A 13665-nucleotide genomic window follows, 5' to 3' on the forward strand; every position below is an offset into this window, starting at 1 on the left:
AGCCGCCCTCCGCCCGTTCTTTTATTCTCTCCTCCTCCGGTTGATCGTTCCCCCCCAAGACTTGTTCGCTGTCATCACAGTCCCCACTCCTCTCTCTTGAATCCTCTCACTTCTTTGATCGCAGAGATTGGCGATTCTCCCTGGAATCGGTCAAGGCAAGCCCTCTTATTCTTCGGATTCGTTTCTTGCGTCGTCTTTCCCCCGCGGATTCTTTGTGTGTTAGGGTTTTCTAGGTCGATTCTTCGCTTGAATCTCATGGAATGCCTTTTGGTTTCTTGGTGATTCAGAGCGAGTCTTTCTTGCGAGAGGTTTGTTCTTGGGTGATTATTGATGGTGGATTGGTTTTTGGCAGGGAGCGGGTCAGGCAGCTGGGGTTTCTTGGAGCCTTGGATCGGGCGAGTCGGGGCTTTGGTAAGGTTCATATCTTGGTGGGTTTTCTGATTAGAAGACTGGGGGAATTTGGTCTCATGAGAATTGTTAGGGGAATGCAAAGATTGGTTTGCGGCAAGGAGCTGGAGCACAAGGATTCGTTCGTCTGGGGGATCGCTGTCGGTTCTGCCAAGGTCAGAACTCGTTACAAAGGGATTCGTGAAGCCGTGAACCTTTGAATTGGAAACGAGAAGGGCTTGAGAGAAGTTAAGGCAGTGACAAGATCGAATTATTGTACGGAGAACGATGACTAGAATCTTTGTTCAGCGTGGATCGGTGGGGTCTTCCTCCAACGCCAATCGCCCTCCATCGAGCTCAGCGCCACAATCTTCTGCCTCTCAGGCTGCCCCCACTTCCAGGGAGGAGGACCTAGAAAAGCATATTCTTGAAGAACAGAGTTCCCCGGAGGACCCTGGAGAGCAATCAGAGAGCACTGAGGATAAAACTTTGAAGCATGATGAATCTTCCCAGGGTGTTAAAGTTGAGGGTGGGCACAATGTATATGTTGAAGAGGAGGAAAAGTCTTCAACTCATGATGTTTTGGTTTCTGCAGTTTTAAGGGATGACATGATTGAGCTTCGCTCGGAACAAGAAGATTCTGTGCGGTCAGGTAGTGATTCATCACAGATTGTTACAGGAGGTTCCTACCCTCCACCACCACCAGCCCCACCTCCAAAACCTTTGTTAACAAATCCAAGTTCAAGGAGGACTAGTATGGGGTCTCCAAATTCTGTGAGGATTGGTCCTTCAAGGAGGCAGTCGGCTTGGCCGGTTGTATCAACACGCTCACCATCAGAGTCTCGGCCATCTTCTCCCAGGTCATATGGTGAAGGCGAAGGTTACAACAGTGCGGATGAGCAAGGTCCTTGTTACGTGTCCTCATATGATGATTCGGTATGGTACCCTGTTGACATATATTATTTGTGATGCCAAGTTTCTGTGCAGAAATCTTGTAAGCATTTGTCAGGATCTTCTGCAATTATAGTTCATTTATTAAGACCAAAGACTAGGTAGTGAAATAGAAAATAATTATTTATGCGATTCTTTGTCTTATATGTTCTAAGTCAGTTTTGATAAATTGTGCAGATATCTTGAGCATGCATGTGATTGGTAAATTTCTTCTCATTAGCTTCTTTGTTTGACATCTCATAGGTCTCACTTCTTGGTGACTTCTTATGCCTTAACATTGCTGAAGCTGTTATAGGCTTTTATATATTTGCACTTATCATCTAGATTTAGTGCCTATGCCTGACCTTTTGAATTTCTGACATTCTTCTTTGTGTAAAAAATTGAGGAAATAGGTAGCAAACGAATGTTATGAAGAAAGTTGAATATAAGTTAGAACATTATTAAGTGGTTTATATTTTTGAATGAATAATTTCATCTCTATATAAGGCTAGGCATGTGATTAAAACCCACCATCCTTGATTATCTCTCTCTTTGTTTCTGTGACTCACTAACATCGAGCGTAAATTGTAGGACAGTACCAGGTTCTACTTTTCCTGTATATTAGAGATTCTTAGTTTCTTTGGTTAGCTTATGATGAAATTAAAACTTTGTATTTTGCTCTGCTCAAAATAGATAAGCCTAGTAACCGATTGTTTATGTTGTTGCTGCTGGTCTTTGATGACGAAGTCGTCAGTGTTTTTGTTAACAATTTGGATAAATTGATTGAGAGCCTTTTAAGGGGACTGCAGAATGCTTTAAATTGTTACAGTCCTCCATTTCTGGTTTGGGTCAAAATTGAAATGGAATGTTTTGAAGAAGCAAAATTAATTTTCCTTGGCTTAAGAGTTGACAAGGCAATAAGTTCCACTGTCTAAGGTTATCATTAGTTTTTAACTCTTATTCTCATAATTTTCTGGTGGGGTGTTTGTCATCATAGTATAACAGTCTTTTTGAAAATTTGCCTTGAAAAGAGCATCACTTGATTATGCCTTGTAGACATAGAAGTCTTTGTTTTTTAATGGCTGAACTCATGGTCATAGATGAAAAGAGAGGGTTCAATTTTCTGTTGGCATATCTTCTTATGAAGATGTACAGTCTCTAATAGGAATGTCAATACGAGCAATAGCTGCACTTGATTAGCCTGACAATTATTCTTTATATGAGATGTTTTGGCATTAATTACTCAACAATTTAGGAGAATATCACCAATTTAATGGTTCATATGGATTTATTACAAAAGTTGCACTCCTTTATTATACTGTAAATGACATTACATTAATTTGTACATGTTTCTGAGTTAATAATTATGAATTTTTTTTTCACCTATTCATGCCCCCACCGTTTTGTGGTATGATGGCATCAAATGTTCAAATATGGGTTATTTTGTCAGGAGAGAGAAAGGCTGTTTGAAACTGAATTACGACGGGCAAAGGGTTTTGAAGTAAAAAAGATGCTGGAGGATGGGAATTGTCTTTTCCGGGCTGTTGCAGACCAAGTCTATGGCGATCCAGAAGCATATGACATGGCAAGACAAATGTGCGTTGATTATATGGTGTGTATTAGTAACCCAGAAAAATGTCATATTAGGATTAGCAGTTCATTATTGTTACCACTGATACCTACTGACTAATTGTATTGTTGCTATGTAGATTTCTGTTACTAGTATAAATTTTCGTGTCTACCCTATTCGTTATTAAATAGGTGCAGAAATAATTTGTTACAGCTGTTATTAAGGATTAAGAACCACACCATGCAGGTGCACATGAGATAGTATGTTTCTTGCCAGTATAATAGGCGCATGATACACATTTACAGAATGTCAACGTGTGTTGGTGCTTGTCGACTTTTGCTGATCTATCCTGTTGCTGTTTTTTTAAGTGAACACATGTTAAATTTGCAACATTATGCACTAGTTACTCTCCAAAGTAACCCCAGCATATGACTTGTCTTACTCCACTTTGGGAAGACATCTTAGATGTTGAGCACTTTATATGTGCCATCTTGTACTTGATGGTCTATTCAGACAAAATGCTAGCCACTGGAAATAGGTTTCTTGAATTCGGTTGTGTTGTGTCATCAACTGGAAAACTTAGGTGCTTTAACAAATCAAAGATTTTCTTGAGATTGGTTAAGTTGTAGAGTATCAGTTACTTAGGATTAAAGTCTCGTAAATTGTGCTTCTGTTGATGATATACATCATTTGATATGTGCTGCTTGATCTGAAATTAGACTGCGTGCTGTATAAAATACTGCTTAGGTACTTCGGCCTAATTTTGCTATTGATTTAGGTTGCTTATTCTTCTTGATTTTTTAACCTGGATTGCTGGCAGAGTTTATCTGCACTAATTTTCATATTCAGGAGTTTTCCCAACACATTCTAATTAAATATTATAATTTGACACATGTTTTACTTCTAGAACTGGTTGACAAAAGCAAATTTTGTCCAGAAAATGAAGATATTGAAGGGTAATCTTTTGTAACAGCCATTAATGAGAATCTAGTTTAATTTTTGTTGGAAAAATAAAAAGAACATGAATGTGGATCAACTTTGGCAAGAGCCACCATGTCACTAAAACATGGACCAAGAGAAGGCCTGTGTGGAAATTTTTTGTTCCAAAATATGCCTCTCGGTATTTGTATATGGTATGCTTAACTAGTATTTGCTTAATGCTGATTATATTTTTACCCATATCATGTTTTCTTTTTGCTTAGGAAAAAGAGAGAGACCATTTCTCTCAGTTCGTAACTGAAGGCTTCACATCATATTGCAAGCGGAAAAGACGAGACAAGGTAATTGGCACCTATCGTTTCTAACCCATGAGTTATTGTGATTTATATGAGCGTTCCAATGAATGAGTGCTCAAAGATCATGAAAGCCATGTTGTTTAGTGACCTATAGCTCCGGTAATATACTCTGACAGTTATAGAACTGTCACTCTCCCATTTGCTTCTTAGTTTTTTTTTCCTCCTCCTTGCTACAGACTTGGTTAATTAATACAAACCGAGATTTCTATATACAGTTTAAGCATGTATGATGTTTTGGCACAAACTAGAAGTTGTAGAGAAAAAAAGGTTAATGAGGCTAGTTGGCAGGATCATAACTAGTTCCATGCTCTTTCTACTTGATCAAATATCACAGTCTGATTTCTGGTTTCTCTGAGTATTAGAAACTTTGTAAGGTTTTGTTTGTCAACTGCTGTCATCTTTGTAATGTTACACCGATTGAATCTATACTTATCCTTCTTGAAGTGGCAATTATACATCATCATGTGCTTGATTTTTACATTTTCACATAGTCCTCCTTGAACTTGTTATTAGTGGTTGATATATGGTGAAGTACTGCTTCGGTTTGAACTTCCAATTTTTTATGCAAGAATATTGCTTGTACTAGTGTTCTAAATAGTTCTAGATTATCGGTGGTTCTCTCCATTGAGATTAATGCAGTGTTATATATAATTAGTTTCATAACTAGTTTAATGTTGTGTAAGTTCATCTTCATAAGTGATTTTTTTGCCACTAAATTTGGTTTTTTAATTATTGAATGTTTGGCTTATTATAGGTCTATGGAAACAACATTGAGATCCAGGCATTTGCTGAAATGTACAACCGTCCTATACATATCTACTCCTATAGCACAGGTTCTATGCACTTTGATGATTATTTGTATATGGTCGAACTGTCAGTGAATAGCTCTTAACTATCATGGTCATGCGCAGAACCTATTAATATCTTTCAAGGGAATTACATCACTGATACACCTCCAATTCGGTTAAGCTACCACCATGGTAACCATTACAACTCACTTCTTGACTCACGTAGAATGACAATTGGTGCAGGCCTTGGATTTAGTAGCCTTCGAGGGGTAAGTTATTCTGCCCGTAGTCTTCTGCAGTCCACTGACAACCCATTCTTGTAAATCTCTGCCCTTTGTTCCTTTCTTTTAGATGTGTGAATACAAAACTAATGAGGAATAAAAAGGAAGATTTTGACAATGAACCAACTGTTAGTTTATCTTGAGATCATTTTGAAATGGTTAAGTGTTGTTTCTTTAGTGCACTTCACTTAACATTTTGGTCCATTTGGCATTGGTATCACTTGTATTACTAATGGTTGCTCTTTAAGGGGATTTGTTGAACTTACTTTTTTTTTTCTCTGGTTTCTTTTTAATATAGAGAAACATTAGTAAGGACCAGGTGAAGGCTGCCATTAAAGCCCAGCAGGATCAGCAAATAGACAATGTAAGTAATGCTGCTGTATGTTTGTAGAGTTCCATTGCATCTTATATTGTGTAGCTGCTATTCTAGCACAATTAGTTTCTGTTGAACTTTATGTGCGCTTACTCGATTTTAGTTTTTCTTATAAGCTGCTCTAGAATTTTAGCAGATGTTGCAGCCACGATTTAGTGTATCTTAAGTTTAATTCTTCTTAGAGTGCTAATACCTACTTTTTTAAGAATTTAATGATTTCTGATAAGTTGATGATTTGTCTCAGTGATGGAGATAATTTCTTTTTTTCCTGTAATGTATTCTTTAATATTCTTGTTTTAACAAAAAAGAAAAGTATAAGTAGTAGTTCGCTTCTCCATTTTAAGTATGTCTAGAGATGCTTCTTTCAGTATCATGTTGAACTGGACACAATGTAAGTAGCATCGCTTGCATATAGGTTTACCACCTTTGTCATTTATGTGCAACAAGGATTTTGTTTCCTTGAAAGATTTGCTACTTGGTTTTGCCTTTTGTTTCCTCTTCTTAGTTGGGAGTTCATTTCTTTTCCATTGTGGTAATGTGTAGGACCATAAAAAATGTTCATTTCTGTAGTGTGTTGAGTCAAATGTTCATGTACTTGCAATCTGTTGATCTACATTAACTACAATGTCCATGTCTGAAGGCAAAAAGGAACTCAGAATAATTGTCATTCGAGAGATGGACACTCGGTCCTGACACGGTTCCAGTGCCTTGATGGCATAACGTGTTGTTTGCTTGTTTGGAACATTGGAGAAGTAGCATAATGGAGCTCTTTTTTCTTCCATATGATGTGAGGCCTGCCCCTAAATAATTTCATGATGACAGGCACTTATAGCGGAGGGGCGATTTTACTCCGATCTGGAACTGACAGAGAAGGAAATTGAGAGGATGGTGATGGAGGCTTCACGGGCTGAATATCTAGCTAAAGAGAAGTTGAAGCAGTGTCCTTCGTTTCAAGAGTCTTCCACGTCTAGGGCAGAACCATCATCTTCTGTGGCAAGTGAGTTCTAATCTCACTGAAACCTGAACATTACCACTTAGTCTTTAGTTTATTCATGGTGGAAAGCAATTGATATGCAACAGCAACGGGATCATCACGGTCTGCATCGGAAGGTGATAGTGAGAAGGCATTGCTGCCTGAGATGGTGCTCACCAGCAGCATGCAGATGGTTCTGTCCATGGGTTTTGGCTACATGCAGGTCATGGAGGCATATAGCATTTTTGGTGATGATGTGGATTCTATGATATGCTACCTGCTGGAGATGGGAGGCAGTGGTGGCTCTCCTGCTGGCAGGAACAGACACAAAGGGAAAGCAGCAGAGTGAGAGGCTTGGAGGTCAACTGGCGGGGCGATTCTATGATATGGACAACCAAGTAAAGCCTCCTCTATGTTGACGTGTTCTTCTAGTGGTAGACAGGGACGATATAATAAAATGCTGAAAATTGATTCTACATCTGTCTATTCTATTAGCAACATGCAAGTAATATCATGAGTCGCCAAATGATAAGTAATAAAACAGGAATGAACTCCTAGAACAAAGCATCTTCTTTTGTGCTTATTTGCTGGAGCTATTCTTCTGGGTATCAAGAAGTCATATATTTGTTGCTTGCTCTCTCTTAAGATTGTTGTGTTTCTCTCTCTTGTCCAGTTTGTAGTTGAATAACTTTGCTGATGATCTTGCCGCGAACAAAACATGCTGCGATTATTTTTAATGGTTTTCCGCTAGCAGGGCTTATGCTTCGATCTTAAATATTTCTTTTTCGTCGCTCATATTGTCTTTTGTTGAATTCAGACCAGACCGTGTGGTTGGCTGTTTGTAGTAGTAGTATTTGCATATGTTTTGGTCGGGTAGGCCTTTGTCTTGTACAGTTAATTACACGGTGGTGTTTAGGACAAAGTAATATCTATCAGAACAAAATAGAAAGGTATATGCATATATGCTGGACAATGTTTAGGGTATCAGAACAAAGTAATATTTCTTGCAACCGTGAGAAAGGATGCTCTTATAACAAATTTTTATCATCTTCGATAACTAGCATAACATCGTTTAATAATTATTTATCGGAAATAATGATGTATCATTATTCAAATCTATCGCCCATTGAATGTTCAATTAATCTTTAAGGTCAACAATAATTAGATTTAGTGCATGACTTTAGAATAGCTCGTAGGAACATTTTCTTCCTACTTATGTTTAATGATTTGATGGATGAATACAAATTAATGAATTAATTTTATGAAACGATAGATCATATCATATCGGAGGCATCCCGTAATTATAGTGCCGGTGCAGCCCACTATAAATATGAGAATGGTCTTTAGTCGATGTGGAAGGAGCAAAAGACTCCTCTTTTCTCCTCAGCTTATAATGTCATTGTTTATGTGATGAATCACAGGATTCAATGGAGTGAATCATCAATTGGTTAGGTCAAATTATGATGAGCTAACTCAAAGAAAAAGTAGGTTTTCTATTGAGAAATTGTAATGGCATGTGTAATTTTGGCAGGGTGCAAATTGATCGATGATGACAATTGCTTGATGATAGTTTACGACATCGATCAGACGTGTAGCTCGTAAGGCAAACATTCACTGTAATCAAATTAGATGATGAAAATTATAGATAGAGAGGAACATTCTTCACGTTGTCCCACTAATAATTTTTGGAATATATTCTCTTGGTTGGATAAATTTATGGGTATGGAAATCTAACGAAGATAACGATAATAATAGATGTACACATTGATTCATAATCTATGCAAAAAAAATTAAAATTCAATAAATCTAAAGTGCCAATTGGCTTACAGAATTTACAATTTGACATGTTCTGAAGTAACATATGTATATATATTTTTTAAAATATATTATTTCTAATTATATGTTTTTACTTTTGTAGAAACTTTTAATGTATTATCATTTCTCTACCTCACATTCTCATGGTTGATTCCTATGTTGATATGACTCGGCCATTCTATAGTCCATCATGTGAATCATGATAGCATACTAGTTTCACATGGTTTTAGACTCGTCATGTTCTACATGCTGCGGTCATCTTCTTCTCTGCGGAGTTCGCCGCAGTATCTATATATACACATCCACTCTCGTTCTGAGAAGGTAACACACAGAGAGAGAGAGAGAGAGAGAGAGAGAGAGAGAGAGAGAGAAAGAGAGAGAGAGAGAGAGAGAGAGAAAGAGAGAGAGAGAGAGAGAGAGAGCGAGCGAGGATTTCCATGGCCAATTGCAGTGCTTTTCCAGTTCCGCTTTCGAGCAGCTCATCGGCGGGATGGCCAACCTCAAGGGGCCGGTGCTGCGACGCCGCCTGTCTACCTGGGGAGCGACGATTCCGGGTTCGTCAGCGGCCACAACCTCGTCATCGACGGCGCGTTCACCACCGTCAACAACGGTTTTGGTCTCTTCAAGCTCATATTCTTTGAGGACACTTTTAGCGATATTATAAGCTCTGTCACTATCGTAATCACCAATAACTATTTGGTCAGTCATTAAGTGGATGTATGTTTCTGAGTTGAAGAGACGTAAGTGTATGCTGGCAAGCAATTATTTATTATGCAGCTTCAGAGCGATGTATTCTATATGTGTGATTCATGCATTATAGCATCGAAACCATTCTTACATGGCATAACACATCACATTATGCTACGGATGGAACAAATAGATGCATTCTACGCATGTGTCTTAGCTACAAGCAGTCTGACACACGTGCTAGTAGCCATCTGAACCAGCACAGGCCAAAAACGAGGGCTCACCATCCATCCTAACTCTTTCTGTATCACATAGCAAACAGATGAAGAGCAAAATGATTTGGCATTCAGTATCACACTCTGATTCTAAATCTTGGATGTCTTTTGGGTAAGTATGATCCTTTACAACTTACTACAAAGTGGTACCCCCACACAAGGCTGCTTACCAGCATCAACAGGTGAAAGAAGTCAAGCCATTTGCAGCAGTAGGATATTTTCCTGAAATATAATGTAGCAATCAGTCAACTTCAATCTACTAGTATCACCAACAAAGTAATTAGAATACATGGACTATACATTTAAAGTCGGACGACCCTCAACATCAAGTTAATGTTGCACCTACTTTTACACATCGGGATGACTGGAATTTAGAATCATGGAAACAACTCTATTTGCAGGATTATTCCAAAGACAGAGAAAATAATGAACTTGTTTTTGCATACCAAGGGAATGCAAATTATGGTATAAGTAATCGACTCTGATTTCCCTATACTAGTCACAAGAAATATTACTGAAGTTGAGAAATGAAATAAACCGCCAGTAAGAATTCTCATGTCAATGCAGTGTGTACCAAGACGGCCTTCATCATTGAGAAGGGTGGACAATTTTATTAGTTCCTTTTGTTTTATAACGCTAACACCAAAATTAAACCCACCCTAAATCTTCAGTCTTATTGGGCAAGATCAAATTGAAGTTTGGAAAACTTGAACCATCAACCTAGCTGGGTTGTTTTAATACCTGCCCCTAAGTTGACAAGAATTTTAGCCCATTTCAGATCCTATTGGAAATGACATCTTGATCAATTACAAGTTTTGTACCACACATATTTGGAAATTAATATAACATGGAAGTTTATGCTCAAAGATGATGGATCAACCTTTACCATATATCTAGCCTTTTGCAAGTCACAGGAATTCACAAAGATTGCTGAATCAAATTAATGTGAAATGAATCATTTTACCTGATGGTAGGAGAACATTTCAGGTTACACATTCGCACCCAGCCAACAAGACCATAGAGAAAAAACTGACTTTGTTGAAGCTCAAGGTGATTGTGTTCTCCCCAACCATTACTGCTTCTGATGTGTTTATTTACAATACCAAATTCTTTATTTTGCTCAAGTTTCCTCCATAGTTCTCACCAGAAATTGGACCCACTTTTAAAAGTCAATAGTAGATCATTTCCCATGCCCACTGATGAGCAGCTCCAGGGTACCTTTCCACGGTGAAGCATATTTGGTCCTCTTCTGGTGCTCTTAGTCTATGGTGTTTCGGAGCCAAAATTATTCCCTTAACAGTTAACCTTGTGGAACTGCTTGCCTTGTGTCTGGCTGAAGTCAGGTTCTTCAGCTTAACAGTGAAAGCTGCATACTACTCATTATTCTGTTCATCATTCATGCAAGCAGCAGTATCATATTTGCCATTTACAGTTATACATCGAGGGATGAGATGGCCCAGCAGAAAAGCCCCTTCTGTCATAGGAAACCATGAACCCAACCTCATTATTTTCTTCTCTCAACCTCCTCGATAAAAGGGTTCATGAGATCTGATGGTCCTTGCCAACTTCTGGAAAACTCTCGGCTGTCCATTTGACCAACTAAGAAATATTTGCTCCCCACATACAGGCTTTCCTTCAAAGCTCGAAGAGCTCTCTCTGTATCTAGAGTAAGCTTCATAAATTGCAAAGTCATGTCCACTTTCAGTGTTCAGTTGTTGAATGCGAGGGGAAAGACGACCCACATACAAAGACATCTAGTGGGAAATAGAATGAGAATCACACTTTAGCGAATTAAATCTATCAAAATGCAGTATGCAAAACATAAGTCAGGGCAATTTAAGGATTTCTTATAACAAAGTATAAGATGCAAAGAATATGTATTGTCAAAAGAAAAGATGAGAAACAAGGGATTTATACAACCTTAGTTGGATTAAAAAGTGTTCTCTTTTGAGGCACTTAATTTAAGAGGCTAATGTAGTATTTAAAACATCAAGATGGCAAGACATCGCTATATCAGTCAAAAGCTTCAGTTCCATCTTTCAAGAAAACCAAATTACATAATGCAGGATCTGGCAGACAATCATGATGGCTAAAGAGTGGTGCATGTAAACAACACATAAGCAATCATAGAAGGCCAAATAACAGCATTCTCACAGTACAAAAGGCCTTCATACATATCAAATTGCCTTATATATTCCTCAGAATATGGTTGTTTTCTTCTACAGCTTACAGTAGCAAGTGTAGAGCATTAAAGCAAGTAGTGATATTTGTTCTACTTATTAAGAAAAGACATTCCTTTATGACCACTGAAGAACCAAACTTAGGACTGTTAACTGTTTGCGTCTTTTGGACAAGTTTGAACTTTGTTGAAATATATCTCAAATCTAACAAGTATATTCATAGACCACAAAAGTACTGTGGATCGATTATTGTATGACTGCTTCATATATCCAATCTTACAACTTTTCCTTGGCCTACAGTAGATTGTTGATTGACACCCAATCAAGCTAAGAAAATCATGCAGATTTAAGACCCACTACTTTCCTATGCATCCAAATCAAAGCATGTATCCAAGAAAATAAAACTTAAACATGTCACGACAGCTAATAACATAACATAGAAAAGCCTTTCTACGGCCAATGATAACATGTAACGGTTAGCCACCACCCGAATTAGCAACCCAACTCTAAGCAACCAATTCTGACCGTCGGTCATCTATCATATAACACACAGACCAAGAACTGCGAAAGAAAAGATTGTACCATGCTAGAGCCAAATCAGCCACAAAAAATAGAATTCCAACAAATGAAATAGACGAAAGCTTGCTTCTTGATCCCATTCACCTACATTTCTTCATGAAAAGCCGTCCCAAGCCAATCGAAATCCTCCGCAGAGCTACCCCGATCAAATCTACAGTTCTAATCCAACCCCATTATGATGGGTTCAAGACAAGCATACGTCAGGGTAAATATCCGACATCCATGCTAAAAGAGACTAATAGAACAATCTCTCCAGCCTGTAAGCAAAAAGAACCCTAACCTAGTCCGAATCGAAATGAGAACAACAGCGACAAGATCAATCGAAGAGTAGACGGGCGGCGATTACCTCGAGACACAAATAGAATCCATCCAAAACCCATCGGAACCCCAAATTTCTCCCGAATCAATCGCGCGACGCCATCGGTCGAAACCCAACCGGCGACCGGGATCCCAAAAGCGGGACCTTTGCCTGAATCGGCATCCTCCCGGCCACCTCGTCTCCCAATCGTGTGCTCCTTACCACATCTACAAATGTACGCACTTCTCTATTGTTTGATAGCTCATCCTGACCGTTGGATGCGAAACCGACGTGTATTAATACCACGTTGGGAAGAACCAACCTTGCATGGAAGTCGACCTACCCCATAGTCCAAACCTGACCGTCGGATCGCCATCTAATGGTCTCGATCCTCCATCCCCACCATTCATCGACATGATCATCGTGTTTAAGTATTCTCCTACCGACATAATGGCAGAATAATGATTGGAAGCTTTTTTGTTTCTGTTTTTTTTCATGTGTGATTTGGCATTGTTTTCTCTCTTTTTGCTTCCTATTTATTTATCATAGAAAATGGGGAAATAAGAAAAAACCTGAATGAGGGCTGTTAGACGCCGTTAGTGCTGCCGTTTGGAGGAGTCATCGTCGCGGACGATGGACGAGCCGGCAGACGAAATCGATGCAGGAGAGGAGCGGGTCCACGCCGAGGCCGCAGGTGAGGACGGCGAGGAACCGACGGAGCGACTGGTGGCGGCGGCGAAGACGGTCGGACTCCGCCGCGGACGGCGTCGGCTGGAGGTACGCGTACGCTGCCTGCTTCACGAGGCGGTTCCTGATCCGGATCTCCCGGGCCCCGCCGGCGCCGGGGGCGGCCGGGGACGAGGCCCCGATGGGCGGCGGAGGCGAGTCGATGAGGTCCCGGAGGCTGGTGTAGCCCGTGGCCTCTCCAGCGCGAGGGCAGCGCTCGAATTCGCCGCCGCCGTTGGGGTAGGCGCGCCCGACGTGGAGCGCCCTCGGCTGGAACCGCGGGACGGAGGAGTCCGCGGCGGCGGGGGACCTCGACCATCGATGGTGGATGACGAAATCACTGCTCGCCGGCGGTTCCGAGGGCGTGTCGGCCGCGGCGGCTTCCCCCGCCATCGCGAAGAGAGGGAGAACAGAAGGAAGATGCGGAGGAATAAAGAGAGGATGTATGATTATGTTTAGTGTAGCTTAATTAATCTGAATTGAGGTTAAATTCCGATAAAACATAATA

The 13665-nt window shown here is 39.8% G+C and overlaps 2 protein-coding genes across 3 annotated transcripts; one reads left to right on the plus strand and one right to left on the minus strand.

The window, feature by feature from the left end:
• On the plus strand, positions 1 to 7242 carry LOC135586480 (OVARIAN TUMOR DOMAIN-containing deubiquitinating enzyme 6-like). 2 transcript variants are annotated; one of them, XM_065087067.1, is made up of 10 exons: positions 1 to 155; positions 353 to 411; positions 494 to 1323; positions 2768 to 2929; positions 4090 to 4167; positions 4937 to 5015; positions 5094 to 5239; positions 5550 to 5615; positions 6447 to 6621; positions 6705 to 7242. In XM_065087067.1, exons 3-10 carry the CDS (start codon positions 676 to 678, stop codon positions 6944 to 6946), a joined length of 1596 nt encoding a protein of 531 aa, XP_064943139.1. In that variant the 5' UTR covers positions 1 to 155; positions 353 to 411; positions 494 to 675; the 3' UTR covers positions 6947 to 7242. The 2 variants fall into 2 exon arrangements, with proteins under 2 accessions (XP_064943139.1, XP_064943138.1); XM_065087066.1 differs by having other exon boundaries at positions 353 to 1323.
• A 2036-nt stretch (positions 7243 to 9278) lies between these two features.
• On the minus strand, positions 9279 to 13599 carry LOC103968368 (uncharacterized). Its single transcript, XM_009381544.3, has 3 exons — positions 13004 to 13599; positions 10339 to 11128; positions 9279 to 9596 (listed from the first exon to the last, which is right to left on the minus strand). Exon 1 carries the CDS (start codon positions 13548 to 13550, stop codon positions 13050 to 13052), a length of 501 nt encoding a protein of 166 aa, XP_009379819.2. The 5' UTR covers positions 13551 to 13599; the 3' UTR covers positions 9279 to 9596; positions 10339 to 11128; positions 13004 to 13049.
• Positions 13600 to 13665: the final 66 nt, after the last annotated feature.

The sequence above is a fragment of the Musa acuminata genome, chromosome BXJ1-10 (assembly GCF_036884655.1).
Source record: "Musa acuminata AAA Group cultivar baxijiao chromosome BXJ1-10, Cavendish_Baxijiao_AAA, whole genome shotgun sequence".
Taxonomy (NCBI): domain Eukaryota; kingdom Viridiplantae; phylum Streptophyta; class Magnoliopsida; order Zingiberales; family Musaceae; genus Musa; species Musa acuminata.

Bases quoted from the DNA above. Each gene is read 5' to 3' on its own strand.
- LOC135586480 (XM_065087066.1), top strand. From the start codon at position 676: ATGACTAGAATCTTTGTTCAGCGTGGATCGGTGGGGTCTTCCTCCAAC. The intron at 5,240-5,549 runs GTAAGTTATTCT...TTTTTAATATAG, and splicing joins GATTTAGTAGCCTTCGAGGG to AGAAACATTAGTAAGGACCA. The intron at 6,622-6,704 runs GTGAGTTCTAAT...GATATGCAACAG, and splicing joins ACCATCATCTTCTGTGGCAA to CAACGGGATCATCACGGTCT.
- LOC103968368 (XM_009381544.3), bottom strand. From the start codon at position 13,550: ATGGCGGGGGAAGCCGCCGCGGCCGACACGCCCTCGGAACCGCCGGCG.